General features: G+C 45.0%; 3 protein-coding genes and 2 non-coding genes across 5 annotated transcripts in view; 3 read left to right on the forward strand and 2 right to left on the reverse strand.

The window, feature by feature from the left end:
* Positions 1–3,808, forward strand: part of LOC116716203 (cilia- and flagella-associated protein 47-like) — a 28,417-nt gene extending 24,609 nt beyond the window's left edge. Inside the window, 7 exon segments of the mRNA XM_032557099.1 lie at positions 431–558; positions 1,018–1,083; positions 1,373–1,516; positions 2,124–2,297; positions 2,457–2,568; positions 3,420–3,473; positions 3,576–3,808. Coding sequence (XP_032412990.1) covers positions 431–558; positions 1,018–1,083; positions 1,373–1,516; positions 2,124–2,297; positions 2,457–2,568; positions 3,420–3,473; positions 3,576–3,703 — 806 coding nt within the window. The 3' untranslated portion in view covers positions 3,704–3,808.
* The window catches only part of LOC116716201 (nuclear fragile X mental retardation-interacting protein 1), a 37,152-nt gene extending 29,661 nt beyond the window's left edge, over positions 1–7,491 (forward strand). Inside the window, exons 2-10 of the mRNA XM_032557098.1 lie at positions 3,835–3,920; positions 4,385–4,489; positions 4,567–4,629; positions 4,702–4,778; positions 4,860–4,952; positions 5,284–5,447; positions 5,554–5,676; positions 5,763–6,010; positions 6,935–7,491. Coding sequence (XP_032412989.1) covers positions 3,835–3,920; positions 4,385–4,489; positions 4,567–4,629; positions 4,702–4,778; positions 4,860–4,952; positions 5,284–5,447; positions 5,554–5,676; positions 5,763–6,010; positions 6,935–7,360 — 1,385 coding nt within the window. The 3' untranslated portion in view covers positions 7,361–7,491. The remainder of the gene's footprint in view (positions 1–3,834; positions 3,921–4,384; positions 4,490–4,566; positions 4,630–4,701; positions 4,779–4,859; positions 4,953–5,283; positions 5,448–5,553; positions 5,677–5,762; positions 6,011–6,934) is intronic.
* On the reverse strand, positions 1,812–1,882 carry trnag-gcc (transfer RNA glycine (anticodon GCC)). Its single transcript has one exon. It is a non-coding gene; the product is annotated as a tRNA-Gly (tRNA).
* Positions 7,492–8,377: 886 nt separating the features above from the next.
* LOC116716263 (cilia- and flagella-associated protein 47-like) overlaps positions 8,378–26,300 on the forward strand; it is a 32,089-nt gene continuing 14,166 nt past the window's right edge. Inside the window, 35 exon segments of the mRNA XM_032557188.1 lie at positions 8,378–8,622; positions 9,599–9,756; positions 9,854–9,969; positions 10,082–10,226; positions 10,446–10,527; positions 10,732–10,872; positions 10,981–11,150; positions 11,491–11,585; positions 11,904–12,133; positions 12,223–12,415; positions 12,481–12,682; positions 12,880–13,015; positions 13,164–13,325; positions 13,422–13,518; positions 13,612–13,828; positions 14,641–14,888; positions 14,983–15,113; positions 15,342–15,395; positions 15,397–15,465; positions 15,643–15,774; positions 15,859–15,936; positions 16,109–16,256; positions 16,408–16,487; positions 16,905–17,094; positions 19,197–19,201; positions 19,528–19,599; positions 19,762–19,948; positions 20,173–20,398; positions 20,910–21,027; positions 21,201–21,301; positions 21,398–21,498; positions 21,641–21,763; positions 22,908–23,133; positions 23,216–23,287; positions 23,389–23,491. Coding sequence (XP_032413079.1) covers positions 8,479–8,622; positions 9,599–9,756; positions 9,854–9,969; positions 10,082–10,226; positions 10,446–10,527; positions 10,732–10,872; positions 10,981–11,150; positions 11,491–11,585; positions 11,904–12,133; positions 12,223–12,415; positions 12,481–12,682; positions 12,880–13,015; positions 13,164–13,325; positions 13,422–13,518; positions 13,612–13,828; positions 14,641–14,888; positions 14,983–15,113; positions 15,342–15,395; positions 15,397–15,465; positions 15,643–15,774; positions 15,859–15,936; positions 16,109–16,256; positions 16,408–16,487; positions 16,905–17,094; positions 19,197–19,201; positions 19,528–19,599; positions 19,762–19,948; positions 20,173–20,398; positions 20,910–21,027; positions 21,201–21,301; positions 21,398–21,498; positions 21,641–21,763; positions 22,908–23,133; positions 23,216–23,287; positions 23,389–23,491 — 4,752 coding nt within the window. The 5' untranslated portion in view covers positions 8,378–8,478.
* Positions 11,358–11,429, reverse strand: trnad-guc (transfer RNA aspartic acid (anticodon GUC)). Its single transcript has one exon. It is a non-coding gene; the product is annotated as a tRNA-Asp (tRNA).

Here is a 26,300-nt window from a genome sequence, read left to right on the forward strand (position 1 = left end):
TGAATGTGAATGAATAGAAGGAATGAGTGGCATCTCTTACAATGAAACAATCAACAGGGGATGTTTCTCTTGATACTTTTTCTTTTTAATCACTTAATATCTTAATTAGCTCTGTAGACATCGTCCCTATAATTGGTTTTAGCTCCAGCCCAGACCTTCTGCTGTGTGTTCTTCCCTTAAGTTTTAGATTTCCTGTCTATTCATTGATGGCTGCTTTAAGATGCTACCAGCACTTTCTGATTAGTTTGACCTGAAGGTGATCTTCTAACTGTTGTCCCTTCAGAATATCTCAATAATTGCCATTACATAAACAAGTACAAATCTCAGAGGAATTCTTTTAGCCCCTTTTTTTATAATTGTAGGTAAGATTGATGAGACTTTATACTGATTTATTTTTTCATTCTTCTTTTTCTTTATGAAATGTCAACAGTGTGTGACTGTGTGGACATCCCACTGCGTTTCCAGGCACACTCAGTGGGGGAGCTCACCTGCAACGTGGTGCTAACGTCCTGTTTCGATACCAGAGTGTACCAACTCAAGGCTTTCGTCACTCAGCGGGTATTTAAAGACCGACTTAAGGAACTCGTGTCATTTCATTTGATTCAATCCTAATCTGATTGGTGATATTATCCATCCATCCATCCATCCATTTCCTGTTCACCCTTTGTCCCTAATGGGGTCGGGAGGGGTGCTGGTGTCTATCTCCAGCTACGTTCCGGGCGAGAGGCGGGGTACACCCTGGACAGGTCGCCAGTCTGTCGCAGGGCAACACAGAGACATACAGGACAAACAAACATTCACACACACACCTAGGGAGAATTTAGAGACCAATTAACCTGACAGTCATGTTTTTGGACTGTGGGAGGAAGCCGGAGAGAACCCACGCATGCACAGGGAGAACATGCAAACTCCATGCAGAAAGACCCCGGCCGGGAATCGAACCCAGGACCTTCTTGCTGCAAGGCAACAGTGCTACCAACTGCGCCACTGTGCAGCCTTGGTGATATTATATCATAGGAAAATGCAACTCACTTGGACTTCAGTTCACCAGCTCTGCAGTCAGTCACACAGCACATACCTTTGGTGAGAAGCAGGAAGAAATTCACTCGTATTTTTTATTTTTATTTTTTTACTTTATTTTTATTCAATTCTTAAACATACAATTACATACAATAGAACATGAGGGCTAGGGCAGGTGGCATATATTCACACTGATGGACATTGCAATGTTACAGACATTTCAATTCACTCGTATTTTTATTTTTGGCTTTATATCGGGGTTTTTTGTGTGGTTTTTTTTAAGATAAAATTGAAAATAAAGTCAAAGTTCCCAAGGAACAAACAACAAACCAAATTCACATCTTTGCTGCAGCTCAATGAGACTCTTCAGAACTGGAGTGTGCAAGCTGAAGTGTGCGGCGAAGGATTCTCAGGCCCAGACGTCGTAGATGTTCCCGCAGGAACAAAACAGATCTACCCCCTCACCGTCCTTCCCACCTCCCAATGCATTGCTACGGTAACCCTTTCATGGCTTTTCTTGTTGATTTATTTGTAATTAATGCCTTACGTCATCACGTTCACAACAGTAAGCGTGACAGTACTGATAGGAGGGGCGTAAAATCATTTCTTTCATAATAGAAACAGCTGTAATTAAGAGAGCGCTGCCCTGAAAATTCATTCCCTCTGCAGATAATACGCAAAACCTTCACATGTGGCCATATTATATGTTTTCCTGCCTGTAGGATAGGAGCTTATCTATAAACATTACTTGCCCTATTAACAGGGGTGTGAGTGAGAAAAACAGAAAAGGTTGCATTGGCCGGGAATCGAACCCGGGCCTCCCGCGTGGCAGGCGAGAATTCTACCACTGAACCACCAATGCTCACGTTCTCAATTTGTAGAGGAGGAGCTGAAAAGCCACACAGACAGCAGGCTCACATGGTTCATGCCTCTCAGCTATTTCACGACAGTAGCCTCTAATAAAGTGCCCACAACCACCTATTCTTAAATTTTATACCACAATCCTAAAAATATGTCATGTTCTGTGTCGTATTCTTGTGTGGCTGCAGTTGAGACTGCTTCCTGTTGCTACTGCCGTTTTTTTTTCACCCCTCCCCCCACAGGGCAGGCTGTGCTTACACAATGACTTTGACGGCACGGAACACGTGTTTACCCTCAGAAGAGTGGGAGAGCCCCCCCTGCCGCTGGATCATATCGTGTTATCCTGCCCAGTGGGGAAGACCACATACGCTAAGCTGGACATCCCCAACTACACCCAGAAAACCCTCACTCTCAGGGTACAGACTCCCTCTGCACATACTGCTGATGTTTTACACACCCTGGCTAAAGTTTAACTTTTTGTCACGTTACGACGACAAGCTGCAATATATCGTATTGTTGTTTTATGTGAGAAAATCCTTTTTTTTTTTAAATCATTTAATGCTTTTTATGTGTAGGCAGTGACAGACCTGCCGATTGTGAGTGGTAGCCCTTCTCTAGAGATTAGCCCTGAACAAGGCTCTCCATACACCCTGGCTGTGTCCCCTTGGAAACGAGGAGAATACACAGGTTATATTTTTTTCCTCTTCTGTGTGATATGTTAGAGTAAAACATCTTCATGTTCACCTTTTATTCTGTGTTTTATCCTCCAATAGGTTGACTGTAAATTTGGCTTTTTACACGTTTATTATTATTATTAACATTAACAGTGATAATAAGGCAACATAGCTATTTGTAACTTTTATATCTCTAAAAAATAATAAAATAATTCCTAATAATCGGGAGTGAAGCGTGTCAGTTCAGTCTGTCACTATCAAATTGGACAAACAGCTCCACCCAGTGGACTGAATTGTCTTGTCCAGACCAAAGCTGAAACGATTATTTGTATTAATCGTGATTAATCGACTACTGAAATAACCGTCAACTAATTTAGTAATCAGTTAATTGTTATTTGGAGTACACAAACTAAAAAAAAAGGCAATTTGCTGAAAGAGCAGTAATTAACCCAAAACTTTACAAAAAATATTTTGCATTTAAGTTATAAAAGAAAAGCTTTATGTGGTAGAGTAACACCTACCAAAGAAGACTAAATGCCAAAACTAAATCAAAAAGTGCTTCCACAAGATGTTAATTTAAAAAGATGTGCAGATTTACAATCGCCTTTTAAATGCTTGTTGTTTATTTAGGTTCTGCTCACCTATCTTATTCTTTACCTCTGGATCGTAACCAGTTTTCAATCGGACCTTGTCTGTTTCCACATTTATTATTAGACATTTCTGTGATTTTGGCCATTGTGTTGAAATGTTTTGGCCTCCATTTTTCCTCCGTCAAGTTGAACTGAAATTAAAATAATTGAATCTTAAAGTAAGAAAAAAAGAAAGAAAGAAGGCTGACAGCATAATTCTTGATGTCTGTTACAGGCTCAGTATCATTTATTGAACATGGTGACATGGATGAGAGAGAGAACAACAAAGGTAATGTCAGAGTTAACTATGTCATTATAGATTCAAAAGTACTTTATTTAGATCAATTTAGACCTTTATGTGAACTTAAACAAGTACATTTTTTGTCTTCAGGAAATTCAATTGGAAACTACATAGTTATTTTTTCACTTGTGGTCAATTGTAAACCAGAAGCACCAATCAAGGTCATTGATGTACAGTGTGTTGCTAAGGTAAGAACTAATAACACACCTATCTGCTAATAAGCAGATCCGAAAACCAACAATAGCTGATAGTAGCTAACAACAAATGTTGTAATAGATATGAATAATTTAGAATTTATAGAAAATTGTGAATTTGCTAATTTAACTAGGGCTAATTATGCATTATTATTATCAGCATTTTGGCAGTGAGTGGTACCAAGCTGGACATCCTGGTGGCAGACAGAACTACAGACCTCCCTATCAACAAGGCAAAAAGGTGATTTGTTTATTTAAAAAAAGAAAAATCAGTATTAACTTTAGTGACTTTAAATATATGTATATCACCTTTTGAACCTTTTCACATTTGGTCTTATTTAAACCCAAACATTGATTTTATGTCATACTTAAATGTAAATAATACGATACAAGGTTTTCCAAATGTTGTCAGCCCTTCCTACTCTGTTATTTAGGGCCGGATTTACCAGGATTTGGGCCCCTGCGCTGGAAGCCATTTTGGTGCCCTATGCACTAAAGAAAAGTGTTTTGCTGATTCAGATTTCATGAGCTGTTTTTCCTTCCACTTTACAAATATTTACAAATCGGTTGTTCCATCACATCAAATAAAAAGTTTGAGGTTGTGACGTCAAAAAACAAATCAGTAAAAAGTCCAAAGCCTATGAGTGCTTTTGCGGGCGTAATAGTGTCTTTCCTCTTGATTTGGATCTTGAATTGAATTCACAGCAAAGAAACAGGAAGGAGCCGGAGTATTCCCATTACTGCGACACCTGTGACCGGGGCTTTAAGAACCAGCAAAAATACGACGAGCACGTTTTTCAGCATGTCAAGGTATTTATCTGCCACTGGTCGCTTTCTGGATAATATCTGAATCATAACCCAATCGTTGTATGAAATATCATCAACAGTGTTCTGTACCTGACTGCAACTTCATGGCTCATGAAAAGCTGGTCGCCATTCACTGGAAGAACGTACGTAGGCTACGTCCTTGGGTATCACTTAAAGTTGTCTTCTTTCTAACGTGTACTGTGCTCTAAAAATAGAGCCATGCACCAGGGGCCAAAAGAATCAAGCTGGATACTCCAGCAGAGATTGCTAAATGGAGAGAGGACAGACGCAAGTTAGTTCGCACACAATTCTAGATGCTTTGCCACCTTTCGTTCCTGTCCTCTGACCGGATTCCAATTTATTGTACGTGCAGAAACTACCCGACGGTTCAGAATGTCGAGAGGAAGAAAAGAGTCATGGAGGTGCAGGAGCAGATCGGAGGCGTTCTTGAAACGACTCAGTTTGGGTGAGTATGGGCATCGTCTCTGTTATTATCTGGTGGAATCTGCAAATTGTCTGTTCTTGGAAAATTCGAGACTAATTCAAAACTTTCTTGAGGTACTTTTGCGTCAAGTAGTTAAAAAAAAAAGGATGGCTTTCATCTTTGGCTCGGTTACGATAGGTATTTTAAAAGATGATCAAAACTCTAACTTGGAAACTTAACCAAGGATCTCAATAACTTGGATTATTTTCTTAGGGAACCACTGAGTAGTAGTCCAGTTCTTCTTATTATTATTTTAAGTAAGACGCTTTAGATCTGTAAAAATGCATATATATACTTTACTATTTGTCCTCAGGCGCATGAGAGGCAGAGGGAGAGGCAGAGGCAGAGGCAGAGGACGTGGTTGGGGTAACAGAGGGCCCCTCCCTTTAAACAGCACTGCTGCAGAGACCCCCAAACCACTCAACCATCTTTCCAAGATGGGAGATCCATTGGGAGTGCTGGCCAGTACTGACCAAGGTTAGTAAATAAATAAACTAATGATTTGATGGTGAATTTTTAGAATTAAAGCCACAAATGACAGTGTCAGCTACAGATGTTAGCTCTGTTTCTGTTCTCCTCCCAGATTCAGATAAAGAGGAGCCCAGTACGGCTGACCTGGTTGTGGCCCCGAAACAGATGAGCTCAGCCCTTGGGTCATTACTGGCAAACTACGGTTCTATGAGTGAAAGCGACGAGGAACCAGAAGGTATTCTTATAGGTTTCTTCCAGACAAACACTAGATGGTATCTTCCTGTAGTTTCTCTGTGTTTAACCAGATCTTTGCTTTCGTAGATGTCCCCATTCTGAGAGCCAAAGAAGTTGTCAGAGAAAACGAGACCCTCCTAAACAAAATGACACCAACTTCCGAGGACAGTCGGTGCTCTAAACATGTGGAAAGGCCCGGCGCGACTCGGGCAGTTCCTCAACCAACCTCTGGCCCCATCATGTGGAATGAGAGAAGAGGAGGAGGGAGGAGAGGAGGAAGGGGACAAAGACGCAGAGACATGCCTCAATCACGCCGCGCGACTTTACTGGAAATGGTATTTTCATATGAGATAAAACTAGCATAAATTTAAGAGATGCACCAACAAATCTTCTGTTTGGTTGAAATTAGGCTTCACTTTGAATATCATTATTAGTGATTGGCTGGTTGGAAACGCAACTTTTTTTTTGATTCGGGAAAAGATCTGTAAGCACATTGGTTCAGCAAATGGTCTTCCCTTCCTCCTGTCGGTGAAATAATTTACCCTTCCCGCCACCTCATTGTTGGTCTTTTCACTTCCTTAGACGGCTCACCTGTTGCATGGTCTATTCATCCATTTATCCATTCTTCCCAGTTTCTATTGCTTTTGTTGTTTCCTTATTTAAAGTTGGAGCCCTGTTTAAATCGTTGCTATAAATTCCAAGGCTAAAAAAAGTCAAAGAAAGGCTCTAAAAAAAACATCTAGGAACATGGATATGTTTTGTTGAATTGACGAAGACTTGCATTGACTCGAACCAAATTCACTGAATAAAAGGAAGGCTAAACATGTTAAGGCAGAATTGGTCGACTTACCATAACATAACTTATGCTAATGGCACTGAAAGGGCCAATGACTAGTATATGATGCTAAAAACTTTTTAACATCTTATATTAGCCAGTAGCCCTTATTAAAAGGGCTAATCGCTATATGCCCTTGTAGGGCTATTGCCCCTGTAGTAAGGGACATTAGCCCTTACTAAGGGTAAGGGCAAGTAAAATAGAGTAATTTTTAGTAAAAACACTTGTAGTTGTAGTTATTGGAGAGAAATTGGAATTAGCTGAAATTGGCATTAGGAGGTCATAGCTTTACAAAGTTGTAAATCTGAACAGAAATGATGGTACGTCTCAAATAAATGTCATTTTCAGTTTAATTCACTGCATTGTCCATCCATCCAAATATTCATTATCACTTGTTACTGTTTTTTCCCTCCCCTCTGTGTAGTTACTGGCCCCAGACATTCGCCACGAGAGGAATGTTCTGCTGCAGTGTGTACGATATGTCGTCCGCAACCACTTTTTCGGGCTGGAAAACGGATCTCAGGACCGAGAGGAGATGAATCAGGAAAACATGACAGTTACTGCAGCCAGTGAGCTTGAAGAAAGGCCTGTGTCCCGATCAGACTCCAGTGTTCACCATGAGAGACATTTTGAAACTATAATTGTCCCGGACAGCAAAGATATTGAAGTTTTAGGCAGTGAATCTGCTGAAAGAACTGAAGAAAGTTCTAGAGAGTCTGTCCAAAGTATTGAAGAAAAGACTGCCACGGCCCACAGCGGTCAAGATCCCACCAGCACAAATAATATCACATCTAAATCTAATGTCTATGATGATGAAATATGGGAAATGGATGGCTGTTCTTTGAAATAATTTTTGTAAGACATTAGGTTGAAGTGTATAATTATTTTTCTTGTAAAGAGAATCATTTTGTTGCTTTTTGTTGTAGGTGGACCTATTAATTTTGTTGTAGAATAAATACGTTTACTTACAAAATTGTTAAACTGTGAATTTTCATAAGGTATACAGGGTATACAAAGTCTATTATGATTCTCCAGGGAAACAACTTTATAGAACAAACTCTCCAGTGGTTTCACATTCATGGTAGGTTTAAAGTTTAATGATTGGGTGTTAGGTTGTTACTGAACACCCTAAACGATTACCTTTCAACCTGGGTTGACAGTTTTGGACATTTTTCTTACAAACGTACTTTTCAAACTGAATAACTTTCACCAAACTTCCATTACTTAAGCTAATTACATAGAATCTGCAGTAATCTGAAATGAACCCAAAATACTTTACCAACTAATCTGAATCTAAAATTATCTTTTAATAAGAAAAAACAAATCCTCACAGCATAATGATGCAAACATTTTTTTTTTTGCATTGTTGGCCTGCTGTGGTTGACATTTTGATATAAAAAAAACAACAAAAAAAACATCAAAGGTTATAAATTCATCTGTATTTAATGTGCATGAATGGCTTTGACCCTGTGTGTTACGGAGAAAACTAAATTTCTTTTGAGAAATTTACGACTGAGAAAAAATATAATCTTTAGTAATATGACAAAAATGACTATAATGATTGGGAGCTGAAGTACTAAATTAAGGTAACTCGTTAGAGTACCGATTCCACAGGCTTCCTTGAAAGACGTAACTAGTGTTTGATGAAATACTTCGGAATACAATGTGGCAATATTTGGTTTATAATCCCTTTATGCTTGATATTATGTGGTTGGTAAGTAAAACTCGACTCAACAAGTTAAGAGGCCATTGGGAGTAGTGCAGTGACAGAGGCTGCTCCGCCCTCCTGTGCTGTCCAAGGGGGAAAAAACAAGCATACGCAGTATCCTAGAAACCACCTGAGCTCTCACTATTCATGTCTGGGTAGCAACGGTGAAGTTGACTAACGGCGCGCGGGTCAACAAACTGAATTAAGTACGCCATTGTTCCGCGGCTGTAAAAGTGACTTTAGCTGCGGAGACATTCATTATGGCTGGAAAGGGTATTCGAGTGGAACCCCCGTTCCTAGAATTCAAGGATATGAAAGTTGGGGAAGTTTACAAGAAGGCAGTCTCGATAACAAATATTGGGAAAGTATCCAGGAAGATATTTGTTGAAAAGCCAGCGCTGAAGGTAACGTATTTACATGTTTTTGGGAATGAAATGTAGTCGTGAATTTATTAATGTTGAGCATTTACCAAATGTTCATATTGTTACTAGTTAACCAGCCAATTACAGCAAAATGGCGGAGTTCGCTAGCTTACATCGAATAGAAATTTCTCGAAGTATTTGCCGCTTCAGACGTTTCTTTGTAACAAATTGTAATTATAGTTATTGGCTTGATGTATCAAACATAAGTTAAGTAAATGCAAAAAGTAGTTTTAAAGTATGCATTTTAAAAAGTTGCCCAACCCAACGCCATGTGAAAAAGTCCCTTTATTAAAGTTTGAATTTTAATTCAATGCGATTAATCGCATTTTTCTTTCAAAGCTGAGTTCAATTTCATGAGCTACAAACCGGCCAACTACGCTACTACGGATGTAGACCTACATTTATTTTTTGTTGACTGGGTTATATTTATATTTTTTGCACATTTATGTAATTTGGTGTTAAAATAAATAATAAAAAATATGAATAGTTTTCCTTTGGGACATTATTTAAAAAACATTTTTTATTATTATTATTTTTTTACTAAAACAAACGAGAAACAGAAACAGTCCAGTTCAATCTTCGTTTCGCTACCACTGAGCAATGACAGCTTTCAAAAAGTACTTTTATTAATTACTACATTGTAGCATGGCATAACTAAAATGTAGTTTTAGTTATGGCATGCTTTGTATGCCAGACAATGCTGTGTATGGCATTGTATACAATGTGTATTGTATACAATATACATTGTGTGCCATATTATAGTAAATGGCACACTGTATATAGCAGTGTGCCATATACAATGTCACAATGTATACCTTGTATATATGGCATTGTATACAATGCTATATACAGTGTTTAGGTCTGTGGTTGTAAAGGCAACTATTTGAAAATGTTCCAGTGGTGTGGCGCCACTGCACCTAATGATATCTTTGTCCTTTTGACTTCTCTTTCCCTGAAGATCTTTAAATTAATCAGATTGGGTCAAGCTTGGTTTTTGCCACCGGGCTTTTGTATTAGAGGCACGCTGGAGTTCACTCCAGTTACTGAGGAGAAGGTCAAAGACTCCATTCAGATAATTATAGACGATGAGGAGCTCCTTGAAGTTCCGGTAACAGGGTACGAAGTTCTCTAAGTCTGATATATCAAAAGCTGTTTTCAGCCACACTTGTCAATTGTGCCTGTGGTGCTTCTAATGCTGCGTCTCTGGCTGCAGACTTCCCAGGTTTCCCTCTTTCACCATGGACTCATTGCTAGACTTTGGATGCCTTGTCGCGGACAGTCAAGTGGTCAAAAAACGTCATCTAATTATCAACAACGGATCAGCACCTGGTAAGTCATGTGTTTGTTATTTGACAGGTGATATCATATGACACTATGATAGTCATCCAGGCTGTATGCCTTTGTGTGTGTGTGTGTGTGTGTGTGTGTGTTACTGCTGAAGGTCGATTCGAAGTGAAGCATAAGAGGAGTGAATCGTTCTCCCTCCATATCCACCCGTCACACGGAATCGTAGAAGGTGGTTCCACCATGTGGCTGATAGTAGAACTGCATGCAGACAGACCTGGGCGTATTGCTGAAGAAGCTCTGTATGTTTTTAAAACCACTAACCGTCATTACTATGAAGATCTAGCTTGCATTACAGGAATCAGAAACTATTTAGAAGGTCGTTTATGTAAAAAAAAAAATTAAGTGATGTAGTTCTATAATTAACTACCTATTAGACATTTTTGTCTGTTGAACAGGTATTTGGGTCTCTACTCAAACTGGATAATGACATCTGTGATCTTGGCATATTTCTTCCTGAGGGTGAAGCTCCAGGATTCCCCAGCTGTTCTTAGTATCAAGGCTGAAGTGGTGGAGCAGCATCTTGAGGTTTCTGACATGCAGGTACGTTGATCCAAATTCACACACAGATAGGATGATGTTGTCACATGCAAAATACTAAATGCTAGATGTGGTGTGGTGATTTTTACATCAAAAAAAAATTTATGAAAAAATTTTTGTAGTTTAAATTCTTTTCTAACACACTGTACATCTTAAAATTATTATTATTATTTACATTTCTGTTTTAATTGCTTGAACATGTTGTAGGGCTCCCCCCTTTCCTGTTTGTGGTTTGGACCTGTCTACTTTGGGGCCTCCAGCGAGCAGAAAGTGGTACTAAGAAATAACTGTCCCATTTCTTGTGACTGGGTCTGCCTGCTGCTGGATAAAGCTGTTGGTATTGAGGCTGTGAGTTTGAAAACAACATCTTTAGTTTGCAAGGGGGGTAAAGGAGTGCAGAAGGAACCCCCCCCAAAAAAATCATTGTCTTATTCAGTGTTCCTACTGTGTTTGCAGGGAACAGAACTTCAGAAGAGCACAGGCACCGCCCTGCTGGAGAGGATGAAGAACTGCAGCTCAGCCAGACATTTTGCTTTCCAGGTCTTGGAGTGTGTGCCTGCACATGGTCGACTGGATCCATATCACACAACCACAGTGGTAGTACGATTCAGTCCCAAATCCAGGAGGTATATTTGTCCTAAAACACTGCAAAAACTTGTTGGAAATTCATGTAAAGGAAATATTTTGTGTTGACTCATATAGTATTAGTTTTAGTTTATAGTACTAGTAGATTGATAATATTAATTCAAGGCAATGCATGTATGTCGATCAGTATTGACCTACCTTAAAAACATCAAAGGTGTAAGAAAGAATAATAAAGAAAAAAAGTGTTACTCCCCGTCGGGGAATCGAACCCCGGTCTCCCGCGTGACAGGCGGGGATACTCACCACTATACTAACGAGGAGCTTGTAGCAGCAAGTAATACATGTCTGTATTTCATGGTTCCCCTGTGCTCTGCTTGACAGGAGGTGGCGTAGTACTTTACCTAGGCGACAGGACTACTCTCTGTTTCTCGTGTTTGATATTGTGAGCTGCAAACATGGCTTCACTCAACCTACAGGTAATCTCACAGATACACGGTGCTGAAATTGTTATCTGATTGAGGACTGGACTAAAAAGGGCTACTATGCTGCATGAATCTAATGCCAAGTTACAATGTGAATGGCTCTCACTAGCATGTTGAGGCCATCAAGTTGTGTCAAATCTGTGAGAGGTATCAATATACTGTCTTAACGTCTGAACAGAGCACGGATTCCTCTATAGACTGAATGTTAAATTGTATTCCTAGTATATTCTAATAAATATAGAGGATCTAAGCAGACCTTCACAGAACAAATGGGGACTGATTGCCTTAATGAAGCTTATTGTTTTAATTTAGTTGACAGCAGCGTGGAGGTGGCAGTAACCGGTTCCGGAATCCCCGTGGCTCTGGTGCCGTCTCCCTCTGACACGTTTGATTTCTCCCACTGTGCAATGGGCCAACATTCAGATCTTCTGTGCGTGCTCCAGAACCTCTGCCCTCAACTTCCAATCAGATTCCGCTTTCGCAAGTTGGCACACTTTACTGCCCATCCACCAACGGGAACCATTGCCCCTGGGCAGTGCCAGGTGAGACTGTCGGCAGCGCTAGGTGGTGCTGTATAAACCCCCACAGTTTAACAGAGGAGCTTTCCCCCCCCCCCCCCCATATTCTCCAGGATGTAGTTTTGACTTTTAATGCACGGCAGCAGGGAACCTTCCAGGTGCGTCAGAAGGTAGACGTCCTAGGTTGGGTTGCGTCTCAGAAAAATGGCTGCTCCAATGAAGTTGGCTGCTTCCACACAATATTGTTACACCTATCTGCAATATGTGACAGTGTGAGGATACCCCCACAACCAAAACTACACTCTGGTGAGTATTGCGCACTAATGACGATTGTGTTGCAGAAACAGAAACTATCTCTTGTTTTGCTGCAGCTCTAAAGTGTCCCACCGGGTTACGGCCTTGCGTCCAGTTGAGAGATCTGGATCACTGCAGCAAGTTGGGCCGTATTGCCACCGCAAAGCTACACAAGCATCGCAGGGACATGAGCCCAATCACAGATATAAACGAGTTCCTGGCTTTCCCCAATGATCGGGCCGCGAGCATCAGACCAGCATCACCACACACACAATATAGGTAGACATTAATGAGCCACACTTCTGGAAGCTACATCAAACCTTTCATAAACTGTGATTTCTGGAACTTTGAGTTTGGAAAGATAGTACCATTTTAACAAGAACTCTTATAGCAAGGGAGAAAAGTACATTTTAGATGTCTTAGTGTGTGTCTTACCGAAGTTTACCGATGTTTCTTTTTATTTTGACATTGTTTAGGACCATTTTTACCGGAGTGCGACGCTACCGCTATGTGGACCGCACCTATGCTTTCACTAAGGATGAGGACGAGCTGAGACGGCGCAACCAGCAGACTTACATTAACTTTATCAAGCAAAGATGGCATGAGAAGACCGTGGAAAGGTTTGCTTTGCAAACTCTATATTTTACATTTTAGTTTTCCTTAGAGGAAAACATATAATCTTTAAATATGTAGAGAACCTTTCGTTTCCACTGTAGAGCCACACAATTCAACTTGATTTTGTGATTTGTTTTTTAGGCAGCCACAGACTGGGAATGACGGCGTTCTTGAGATTGATACACATAATGGACTTGTTCCTCCTGTGTTCAACATCAGAGACCTGGACAGCACCAAGAACTCAGACAGGGACCCTAGTTGCAGTTCAAAACACTCGAGTGAAATTACAAACAGTGGGGACAGTCAGGTTAGATCAAAAGTGAGTCAATAACATTTAGTTCAGTTGCATCATTTTTTTTGTGTGTGTGTGTTTTGTTTACATTTTCTCATGAATTCTTCGCAGATTTTTGAAGCAGTGAATACAGTTCCATCTACCAGACAGCAGGTGGCAGACTGTAGGAGGACTCTGGCTCCTCTGGAGCTCTACCAAGTCGACATAAGTAGGACTTTATTTTTGCAAACCATCAACAGAGCAAAAACACAAAAGAAATGTGTCTAAACGATATTAATAAAATCTTCCTCTTTTCTAACAGCTCCCTCGTCTGTGAACTTTGGCACAGTGGCTGCGCAGTCAGTGTGCTCTACTAATGTGCATCTCGTCAATCGCCTGCCGGTGCACGTCTGGGTTGAGCTGGAGGTGGACTGCGTTGAGCTGCAGGGCTCCTCAATGCTGTCCCAAGTCTTGCCTCCTTTCTTCCACAGCATCTTGCCCCTGACGTTTCAGGGCACGCTGCATGGCCGCTTCAGAAGGCTAGTTCTTTTTCTTTTCAGACAATGAATTGAAAAGAAAGAAGAAGAAGAAAAAAAAGCTTCTACGATTCTCATGGTCTAACGTTACCGGCTCACTGCGTGTGATTCTTTCTTCCAAATAGACTCAATCGTTTTAAAGTCCTGCTACTGATAATGATTTGATTCTGTTGTGTTCGAATTTTAAGTGTTAGCTTGTCTGTAAAATTGATACCAAAATAATAACGTCACAAGAGGCTCAACATTCCTCGTTTCATTATTTATTTTTCATATTGGAGTTCTCATAAAATTATTCCTTCATTCTCTTATTCTTATGACTTAATTCTAATATTAATGCTTTATTTTGACTGTACTGTCATATGACTTTAGTCTCATATTACCGATTAGTCTCATATTACTACGACTGTATTCTTGTGAAACTCTTAGTTTTATTCTCGGAATTAAAAATGTTAAGATCTCTGCCTGGCCCAGATGTTCCATCGTAACGTTGACCTAAATTCAAAGTCCAAATAAACAGAAGCTGAAACACTCGCTCGTCAAACAAGATGGCCGCCTGGGGCGTGCCGACATCACCACGAACCGTGGAAACCCAAGGAGTGCGTTGGTGGGATGGACAAATTAAATCTTCAAAACTAAAATTTGATCAATAAAATAGATTTAAAATCACCCGGCCTTACTTTGGATTGGTCTTTCACATGAAATCTCAGTAAAATCCCTTGAGGTGTGTAGTTGGAGAAATTCCAAAAACCTGGATGGGGTTGAGGTGTGTGAGAGTACTTCTGCAAATCATAGTGGGTGTATTTTCATTTCTCCAGGTCCTTGAGCTACACTGTCAACCAGCAGCACCCTGGTCAGATCCTAGTCCAAGCTGAGGTGGTCCCCTTGGCTCTGGAGCTGTCCAGCAACCTGGTGGTGCTCACCCCCAACCCAGTGTTGCTCGCAGGATCAGAGTACAGAGGCATAGTGACCCTTCGAAATCTGTCCAACTGTGTAGCAGAATTCTCCTGGAGGCCAGTTATCCCAGAGAGCGGCCTGCTGTTATACTCTATTCGACCATCTACAGGTGCAGCCCACTTTTTTTTCCTTTGGGGGGGAGAGAGGAGAGGGTTCGTGATATGTGAGTGTTGTTTCATACGGTCTACTCTCCGTTTGTCCAGGCGTGGTGGAGCCACACATGGAAATAGACTGCGAGATAAATTGGCATCCCGGTTTTAATTCCCCTACTGAGGGAGACTTTGACCTTTTTGTCCAAGAGGGAACCCCCCAGCGCCTGCACTGTGTTGCCAAGGTTTGTCTCGCTAACATAAATTACTTTTTTCTTTTTTTTTTCGTGGGCTCCAATTTGAGTTACAACATTGAAGAAACCTCAAACACAACAAGGTGCTTAAGCGTAACGCAGGGTGTTAAACTCCTTTTCATTTTGGGCAACATATCAACGCAATAAATGTGGAGCCGGTTGTGCCAGAATGTGTTAAGACTTATTAGCAAACTGTTAAAATGTCAATCTTCCTCTCAGGTTGGATCCACTACTGTCGAGCTGGCAGAAAAGAGAATCCTTTTCACCTCGGTACCCTCTCAACACAACTTCCGTCAGATCCACTGTCCTGCACAACTCTGGACAGTACCACGCCTATTTTGAGGTGTCCAATCCTGCACTATGTGCAGAACTTTTGAGCCAGTCATAATCTATATTTATGCTAGAAGACGTGTGCTCTATCCGTTGACCTGCATGCAACTCGGCTCCGACCCTGTGACGTCACTTTGCAATGGCTGCCGACTAACAGAAGATTCCATGTTCGTGTTCTTGTTTGAGGCAGGTTGTAGACATTTGCCCTCTGCCTGGCATGGTAGTGAGTCCATCTGTAGGTGTTGTACCAAGCAGAGGTCAGGCCATGATTCGCATTCAGTTCAACCCAGACTGTATCTTTAAATTTGATTCCAAGATTGAGGTGAGAGAAACAAATGGTGCTCTTTTTATGTCCATTTTGACCCTTTTTTAAAAACTTTTTGTTTTGCGTGTGTGTATTTTTCAGATAGCGATGAAGACCATGAAGTCCATCCAGCTAAGAGTTGGAGGATCAGTAGAGCCTCCGAATGTAACTTTCAGCAAGGTGAGTATGATGGAGTGAAATGTTTGGTGTGGCCTCAATTCAGAATTGAATTTCTGAAATAAGATCATTTTTTGTTGACCATCCAATTTACTGACCCGTAACCGTAAGATTGGCTTGCAGCACCAACTTTTGCTAAATAATGTGTGTTTTTTTTTTTGTCTTTTTGTTTCAGTTTAATTTTCAGTTCTGTGGAGTCCACATTGGATCTCAACAGAGGATTCCTTTCTCCATAACAAACCACTCTGCGGCTCTTTCCCAAGTCACTTTTGATCTGTCAAAATACAAAGACTTCTCAATCAAAGGCCGCCAGCCCTCCACAAGTATGTATGCACTTTAAAGTATCTCAGTTGATAAATGCTACTATGCTAGTGATGTCGTACCCAATATATATTGTCATGGGAAGAGCTAAGCCAGTGTTTTTTTATTTTTGTTTTGTCTGGTTGCTTCTGTATCTTTTTTTTCGGTAAACAGAAAAGGAGCTGGGAATAACTGTGATGGAGGTTGGTAGTGGTCAGACAGAGGAGTGTTTCCTTGTCTTTTCTCCCACGCAGGTAAGATTTGCTTAACCACCTTTCTGAATGTTTGAGATTCACGAAGCATCAAAAAGATGTTGTAGGCTGATCTCAAGTGGCTACTTAGCATCTATGCTAACTATAAACCTGTGTTCAGGTTTGTATCTATGTAACTATTTTACATAGCCTGCATGCATGGCGTTTAAAGGTCTTTTTTAGCCAAATTATGACTTGATGATATGGAAAGGGATTGTTTGCTCTATTTTTTCTCCACTTTGGAATAATTCTGCTCTACTTTCTGTTCGTCTATCACAAAAATGACAAAACGTGCAAGACACTATTATTTTAAGTAAATGTCTTGTGTGGGTCTCTGTTAAAATTCACCATGAAAAATAACTACTAACTACAACTACATAGGCAGTAGAAGGAGGGTAAAGACAATGTATGCTCTCTTAGGTGACCGACTACAACTTCGTACTGCCAATAATGGTCAACGGAGTTAAATGGCCCACTTCGTTGCCCTCTTTTTTCACCTTACCTTCGTCTTCTACTACTCTACTGCTGACACCTGACAGCAGGAAGACTATGACGACGTCTACCACTTTATCCACAGACGAAGAACAGTCATTGTCAGTAGATGCCACAGGTGGGCTCACCGAAGTTGACGTTAGCCTGCGTTTTCCATTCCAAAACCCAGATTTAAAGTGTTCATTGTTGGAGCATCCAATTTTCACAAAGTTTTAGCAATCTTTCTGTTGTATTGTGATAGTTTATGACTTTGTTAATGACAGGAGTTTTAGAATTTAAAGTATATACATATATATATACATCCTTTCTATTTCCCTTTCTCTTTAGCTCTGTTTGTGTCATGAGGTGTGGTGAGGGTTTGTTGTTGTGTCACATTCTCCTACATCCAGGTTGGATGAATAATGATGATTTTAATGAAGGGAAACACACTCTAGGAACGGGCCGCACGGCCGAGCTGAAGCCAGGGCTCGACGCCGGTAGCAACCGCTAACAACACAGAAACTCGGGAGACAGAGCACACATTCGACGAGGACCCGACGGGGAACAAAGAACACAGGTGGAGTTAAATACACGGGAGGGTAATCACAGAGACGAGACACACCTGGGAACAATCAAGGGGAGGACAGGACAACAAAGAGACGCAAGGACACAAAAAACTCTAAATGAACACAGAAAACACAGATCCTGACAGTACCCCCCCCTCAAGGGCGGCTACCAGACGCCCCAAAAAAAAAAAACCACAACAAGGGTGGGCGGAGGGGCGCCGGATGGGGGGCCAGAGTCCAGAAAAACAAAAAACAACCCACCATTGTGGGCGGAAACACAGGGAGGGCCAAGAGTCCAAAAACAACAAAAAACTACCCACTGGGTGGGCGGAGGCAAAGGAGGCGGGAACCACGGAGGTGGTCCGGCGGTCGTCCGCGGCGGCGGGAACCACGGAGGCGGTCCGGCGGCCGTCCGCGGCGCTGGAGGCGGGAACCACGGAGGCCGGTCCGGCGGCCGTCCGCGGCGCTGGAGCGGGAACCACGGAGGCGGGAACCACGGAGGCGGTCCGGCGGCCGTCCGCAGCGCTGGAGGCGGGAACGCCGGAGGCGGGAACCACGAAGGCGGTCCGGCGGCCGTCTGCGGCGCTGGAGGCAGGAAACCACGGAGGCGGTCCGGCGGCCGTCCGCGGCGCTGGAGGCGGGAACCCCGGGGGCGGGACCCCAGGAGGCGGTCCAGCGGCCCGTCCGCGGCGCTGGAGGTGGCAATGGGGAGTCCCGGGGGCCGCCCACAGACGGCGATGATGAGCCCCGGGGCCGCCCACAGACGGCGATGACGAGCCCCCCGAGGTAGGGTCTCTGGTGAGCACAGGGGGTCTCGGTCGGAGCACAAGGGGTCCGGTCGGAACGCTGGGGGTCTGGGTCTCGGGTGGAACGCTGGGGGTCTCGGTCTCGGGTGAACGCTGGGGGTCTCGGTCTCGGGTGGAACGCTGGGGGTCTCGGTCTCGGAGGAACGCTGGAGGTCTCGGTCTCGGGAGGAACGCTGGAGGTCAGGGTCTCAGGAGGAACGCTGGAGGTCAGGGTCTCAGGAAGGAACGCTGGAGGTCAGGGTCTCAGGAGGAACACTGGGAGTCTCGGTAGGAACACAGGGAGTCTCGGTAGGAACACAGGGAGTCTCGGTAGGAACACAGGGAGTCTCGGTAGGAACACAGGTAGTCTCGTCTCGGGTGCGCCGGCTGGAACGCCGGCTGACTCGGCCTCGGGGTGCGCCGGCTGTAACGCCGGCAGAAACGGCCTCGGGTGCGCCGGCTGGAACGCCGGCAGAAACGGCCTCGGGTGCGCCGGCAGGAGCGCCGGCAGAAACGGCCTCGGGTGCGCCGGCTGGAGGTGCTGGTCCCGGAACTGGAGCGGGATCTGGGCTGGCGGAGAACCTGTGCGGCTTGGGAGGCAGAGGTTCGCCAGCCATTACGGCTAGAGCCGCCATACGCGCCCACTCTGCCTCCCTCTGCAACTCCACCAACCCCGGGTGCGGAAAGCGAGGAACCCAGTAGTCCAGCAACAGTCCCAAGCGGATGGCGAAACCGAGGCGTCGGCCGGCAGCGTACGGCTTGGCCATTGCCTCCTCATACTCGCTGATCGTTTCCGTGAGTTCCTTAATGTCTTCTGGGTCCATGATGAAAAAAAAAGCGTGCCTCACCGTACTTTCTGGTCGGGTCCTTCTGTCATGAGGTGTGGTGAGGGTTGGTGAGGCAAACGCTGTAGACCCAGGTTGGATGAATAATGATGATTTTAATGAAGGGAAACACACTCTAGGAACGGGCCGCACGGCCGAGCTGAAGCCAGGGCTCGACGCCGGTAGCAACCGCTAACAACACAGAAACTCGGGAGACAGAGCACACATTCGACGAGGACCCGACGAGGAACAAAGAACACAGGTGGAGTTAAATACACGGGAGGGTAATCACAGAGACGAGACACACCTGGGAACAATCAAGGGGAGGACAGGACAACAAAGAGACGCAAGGACACAAAAAACTCTAAATGAACACAGAAAACACAGATCCTGACAGTTTGCCCCAGTGGAAATGTCCTCCACTCGCCTGCAGTTTGTTGTTGTGTCACATTCTCCTACATTCCCTCAGGTATTGGACCTTACCCATGCTCCCATTACTTCCCTCTCCCCTTTTGCGTTTCAAAGCACCCTGTTTAACACGTGTCACCACCTCATGACAAATACAGCAACGCGTTCACGCCTCGGATAATTTACCGTCCTCCTCTCCTCCCCACCCTCCTTGCCTCAGCAGATCGTCGAGCTGAAAGCTAAGGGTGAACAGAGCATCTGCTGGAAAGCTGTCGCAGGAGAAGGCGTCCGTTGGTGGTTTGACCTTGGCACCGCAGAAGAGCTGTGCGCGGTGGCTCCAGCGTTTGGCATTCTCAGGCCTGGCCAGTCCGTGTGCTTGGCAGTCACCATCAACCCTGAGGCCACGAAAACGGTGCAGTGTCACTAGCAGTCGCACCTCTAGAACGAGTGTTTCTCCATCGAAATTCATTTGAAGCTTTAAATATCACCTCTGAACTGTTCTCACTCCCAGGTGGATGGATGATATGGCGCGCAGCTTCTGTTAGAAAGCAGAAAGCGAATTGTATTTAAAGCTGCAGCATTCCGATCATTGATTTCTGTTCTAATTTTGTTTTTTGTTGTTGTTTTTTACCCCCAGGAGAAAAAATAACCAAAGTGTCCATTCCAATGTATTTAAGAGGGGAGGGAGAGGAAGGAAGACAAATAAATGAAGAACAGCATCCTTATAGAAAGCTGTCAGTCATCATTCTCCTCAGTCGTCCAAGTATCGTCTTCTCCCCCCGTCAGATCCTCTTCACCCCTGTTCCACTGTCAAAGAGCACAGAAACCATGCTATTCTTGCAAACTGCTGGCTATCCATGGTTAGTTCACAGAGATACGCCTAAAGCTGCCATGTTTGTTTGTAAGCAGAGCAATAATGAAGATGGATTTTTATTGCATTTTCTAATTGGTGGCAATAAGCCATCTGTGCTAAGCCTTCTATGCTAAATTATAACACAGGAAACAAAGCCACAGTCACTTATTCATCTCAGAGTATTTGCTTTATTGAAATCAATCAGGCCTGGATCCATCTACTGTCATGGTGGGTTTCCTTACGTCGGAAAGCAGCAGCCTAATCGACATGCTGATTTTGTTTATGGCGGAGGATTAAAAATAATAAACATATTGCAAATAAAAACCACAACATTTACACCTAACACATGTGACTCTGCCACCGCTATATTTCAATGTCAGGAAACTGAATTATATTGAAGTTTGTGGTTGTAAATTGTCAGAATGTGAAAACGTTAAGGAGGAAGACTCCACATCCACATTTTTTTAGGATGCTCAGTCAAGTTTGGTGGTGAGTTGTCGGCTGTTTTTCATTTGTAGCGGAACAACCATATCGGCGGAATGCGAAAAGGTGGAAACGAAGGATGGAACTAAGATCCAGCCTATTTCTGTCAACTTTCCTCATGGAAACCGTATCTATACCCAGAACATCAGCGAGGTAAAAGTTGATGTGGCCTGCTAATCATAACGGCAGGCCACATCAAAACAAAAAAAACAACAACACAATTTTGTTGTTATTTGCAGTTCAGTTTTGTTAGAAATTGCACTGAGATACAGATTTGGAAATTCTTCTACTAAATTTGTTTTAATCTGCTGTCTTCCAACCTACAGGGAACCAAAGTTATCTCTCTACTGTGTGAAGTGTCGTTCTGCTCTGCTGTCCCGGTGTCATTGTGCACAACCGTCACCTTCAGTGACCACATGAAAAACAAGTAACCTTGTTTGTCTGTAGTTTAGTTTGGTTTTAGAAATCTTCAATCTCTCCCTTCAACTTTTTTTCTGTTTTTTTTTGCGTTTCACTTCTTCAGATTCAAGATTAAGGTGTGTGCAGTTGCTGAGAACTGTCTGCTAACGGCCTGGCCCTACTTGGCGATACACCACAACCATCAACATGTAGTTCTGCAAGCAGGTACTGCACTGAGAGAGCTATATAAACAGAGGGGGGAAATGAGTTCATGTGCTGCCTAAGTTATCTGAAGGCGGGCTGAAATAAATTAAACTAGAATCTGTTCTGATATTTTTTTGCTTCTGATTTGAAATATTTCATGAAGGAGCCACATCTGTGGAGGCTATTCTTCTGAACTATAACACACCAAGTCCCGCATCTGGCCCGATCACATCGTCATCCTCGTCGTCATCGTTTGACCACTACAGCTCAGCATACTGCACCTCAGGTCAGAAATGACTTCTGTGTGGGGGATACAGCTGTGGTAAAAAGTCAAAGTATTAAACATACAGGGAATCAAAATCACATTTCTCGCCATGCCCCAGTGAAACAAAAAACTTGAAGAGATCACATCAAATAAGAATAAATTAGGATAAATAGTACTAAAAACTGTTTTCCTTGTTCCTTAAAAAAACATAATAATATTTAAAAATCCTGTAAACCAGATACCATGTACAATTTTACAAACACAAACTCTTGCATAGTTAACAATGTAGTTAAGAAATAAGTTCATACTCTTAACTTCTAAGACCACAATACGCAATTTGAAAAACTTACTGTCTTTGTATTTAAGAGCAGTGTCTTGATATAATGTCCATACCGCATTAACTTTCTCCTGTGTTAGAGACTTTAAAACTCTTGAGACTGAGGTGGAGGCTCGTCTTTGTGCAGGATTAATAACCTTAAATAGCAAGAGCTACCATGGAATAGGTTAATTTAAAGTTCATGTGTAAAACGTTGCCCAAAGTCCAGACATAAAGCCAATCAAATTGTCTAACAGGACTATATTCACAGATGCTCTCCAGCTTATTTGATTCAAATTGAGAAAAAGGGCTGCAACTCTGCACTTTCTCACATCATTTGCACATGCAGAAACAGGTGTTACTAGTGAATGCAGAAAATGCAGTTTACGGAACTTTTCCGGTGTAATTTTGGCGCCCGCTTTAGCATGGCACCCGTATGCATTTTGTATAATGCATATCCCCTTTGAGCGCCTGTGCTAACAAACTGTTTCAACATAGTATTGACTCAGGGGAGCTAAATACAATGGCACAACACAATCTTTGAATTGTATATGTTTTTTTTTTGTGTGTTTTTTAAAAATAAGTCTAGCATCTTTGCTTCACTTCAGTGTGCTACTTAGTGTTGGTCCGTTCTGTTACATAGAGATCCAGGAGAAAGCAATGGAGTCTGTGGTTGTGAAATCAAAAACAGTTAAGGATATAGCTGTAACAATGGCTACTGGATGTAGGCGCATTGGGATTTGTCTCTGAGTGTGCCTCAGGTTTTACAATCCAGAATATAACATTTCAAATCAAAGACCCTGAATGACCAGTTTCATTTCACACTAAAGTGTCATCTTCCCTTTTCAGATACCTTGTCAAATTGTCACAGTATGGATGAACAAACCAGCAAAGATGACAATTCCTCTTCTAAAAGTGACACCCCAGCCAGTCTTTCTATCCCAAGGTTCCCTGTTGCCAGGTCAGAAGAAACAAAATTTTACCAGAAAGTATTACTGACTGTAGAGAAGTGGTTTAGCCTCTATGGATGGCCCAGTGGAACAAACCCCATATGTGTACCTCACAGTCTCAGAAGGTAACATTTGACACATAACCCCACAAAGCTGATTGTTTTGAAAGCCATCTGCTGTAGCGTTCCCCTCACTGTCTCCATTCAGAGTTGTGTTTGCAGTTCAAACAAGCGACTCCATTGGGCGAGCGTTTAGTGTCACCCAAAATAAAGATACAAGGTGTGTAGGGATGACACTCAGTGATTTAAAGTATTATTCCAGTTGTTTGGCTGTGCTTGCTTCTGAAGTCTCAAAAAAACTATACAATTTTTGCACTGTAGGTCTGTAGTGGATATGCTTGAGCATTTGACCGGCAGAATGATACCTCGTATCCCTATGTGCCAAACATTTTCAAAAGATATACACCAGCGCACTACTCAGCTTGTCATGAAGTGCGGGTGGAGTTGGTGAGGCAGACGCAGCGGACCCAGGTAAGATAAATAAGTGGATTTAATGATGAATGTCCAGAAACACAGTCCAAAATAACGGGCAGCACGGCCGAGCGGAAACCAGGGCTCGACACCGGTAGCAACCGTACAAAGGAATGGACACGGAACAACACGAACGCACATTAGACGAGGACCCGACGAGGAACAAAGAACACAGGTGGAGTTAAATACACAGGAGGGTAATCACAGAGACGAGACACACCTGGGAACAATCAAGGGGAGGACAGGACAACGAAGAGACTTAAGGACACAAAAAACTCTAAATGAACACAGAAAACACAGATCCTGACAGTACCCCCCCCTCAAGGGCGGCTACCAGACGCCCAAAAAAAAAACCACAACAAGGGTGGGCGGAGGGGCGCCGGATGGGGGGCCAGAGTCCAGAAAAAACAAAAACACAACAAGGGTGGGCGGAGGGGCGCTGGACGGGGGGCCAGAGTCCAGAAAAACAAAAAACAACCCACCATCGTGGGCGGAAACACAAGAAGGGCCAAGAGTCCAAAAACAAAAAACTACCCACAGGGTGGGCGGAGGCAAAGGAGGCAGGAACCACGGAGGTGGTCCGGCGGTCGTCCGCGGCGGCGGGAACCACGGAGGCGGTCCGGCGGCCGTCCGCGGCGCTGGAGGCGGGAACCACGGAGGCGGTCCGGCGGCCGTCCGCGGCGCTGGAGGCGGGAACCACGGAGGCGGTCCGGCGGCCGTCCGCGGCGCTGGAGGCGGGAACCACGGAGGCGGTCCGGCGGCCGTCCGCGGCGCTGGAGGCGGGAACCACGGAGGCGGTCCGGCGGCCGTCTGTGGCGGCGGGAACCACGGAGGCGGTCCAGCGGCCGTCCGCGGCGCTGGAGGCGGCGATGATGAGTCCCGGGGGCCGCCCACAGACGGCGACGACGAGCCCCCCGAGGCAGGGTCTCTGGTGGAGCACAGGGGGTCTCAGTGGGAACGCCGGGAGTCTGAGTCGGAACACTGGGAGTCTTATGAGGAACGCAGGGGGTCTTGGTCGTCGGGGTCTCGGAAGGAACGTAGAGGGTCTCGGGAGTCGGTGTCTTGGAGGGAACGTAGAGGGTCTCGGGAGTCGGGGTCTCGGAAGGAACGCAGAGGGTCAGGGTCTCAGGAGGAACGCTGGGGGTCTCGGTCTCAGGAGGAACACTGGGGGTCTCGGTCTCAGGAGGAACGCAGAAGGTCAGGGTCGGAACGCAGGGAGTCTCTGAAGGAACGCAGGGAGTCTGAGTCGGAACGCAGGGAGTCTCGGAAGGAACGCTGGGGGTCTGGGTCTCGGAAGGAACACTGGGAGTCAGGGTCTCAGGAGGAACGCTGGAGGTCAGGGTCTCAGGAGGAACGCTGGAGGTCAGGGTCTCAGGAGGAACGCTGGAGGTCAGGGTCTCAGGAGGAACGCTGGAGGTCAGGGTCTCAGGAGGAACGCTGGAGGTCAGGGTCTCTGGAGGAACGCTGGAGGTCAGGGTCTCTGGAGGAACGCAGGGGGTCAGAGTCGGAACGCAGGGAGTCAGAGTCGGAGCGCTGGGGGTCTGGGTCTCGGAAGGAACACTGGGAGTCTCGGAAGGAACACTGGGAGTCTCGGAAGGAACGCCGGCTGACTCGGCCTCGGGTGCGCCGGCTGGAACGCCGGCTGACTCGGCCTCGGGTGCGCCGGCTGGAACGCCGGCTGATTCGGCCTCGGGTGCGCCGGCTGGAACGCCGGCTGATTCGGCCTCGGGTGCGCCGGCTGGAACGCCGGCTGATTCGGCCTCGGGTGCGCCGGCTGGAACGCCGGCTGATTCGGCCTCGGGTGCGCCGGCTGGAGGTGAGCCGGAGCGGAGCCTCGGGGCCGGCTGCGGGGGCGAGCCGCAGCGAAGCCTGGGAACCGGCTGCGGGGGCGAGCTGCAGCGGAGCCTGGGAACCGGCAGCGGAGGTGACAGCTCCGGAAGGCGACGAGGGGCCGGGTCCACCGGCGGCTCACGTCGCTGTCTCCGGGCGGCCTGGGGTGCGCCGGCTGGAACACCGGCTGATTCGGCCTGCGGTGCGCCGGCTGGAACGCCGGCTGAAACGGCCTCGGGTGCGCCGGCTGGAACGCCAGCAGAAACGGCCTCGGGTGCGCCGGCTGGAACGCCGGCAGAAACGGCCTCGGGTGCGCCGGCTGGAACGGCCTCGGACAGAGCTGGAGCTGGATCTGGGCTGGCGGAGAAACTGTGCGGATTGGGAGGCAGAGGGTTACCTCTCAGCACGGCAGCCGCCGTCAGGCACTCCCCCTCTGCCTCCTGTTGCAACTCCGCCAGCCCCAGATGCGGAAGTCGCGGGATCCATTCGTCCAGCAGGAGGACCAGGCGTGTGGACGTATTCAGCCGCCGTCGGGCTGAATACGGACTTGCCAAGACCGCCAAATAGTCCTCGATCGCCCCCCATAATCCCTCTGGGTCCATAAGGAAAGTGGGCCTCACCGTTCAGTTTGGTCGGGTCCTTCTGTCATGAAGTGCGGGTGGAGTTGGTGAGGCAGACGCAGCGGACCCAGGTAAGATAAATAAGTGGATTTAATGATGAATGTCCAGAAACACAGTCCAAAATAACGGGCAGCACGGCCGAGCGGAAACCAGGGCTCGACACCGGTAGCAACCGTACAAAGGAATGGACACGGAACAACACGAACGCACATTAGACGAGGACCCGACGAGGAACAAAGAACACAGGTGGAGTTAAATACACAGGAGGGTAATCACAGAGACGAGACACACCTGGGAACAATCAAGGGGAGG

This window comes from Xiphophorus hellerii, chromosome 24 (genome assembly GCF_003331165.1).
Source record: "Xiphophorus hellerii strain 12219 chromosome 24, Xiphophorus_hellerii-4.1, whole genome shotgun sequence".
NCBI lineage: Eukaryota > Metazoa > Chordata > Actinopteri > Cyprinodontiformes > Poeciliidae > Xiphophorus > Xiphophorus hellerii.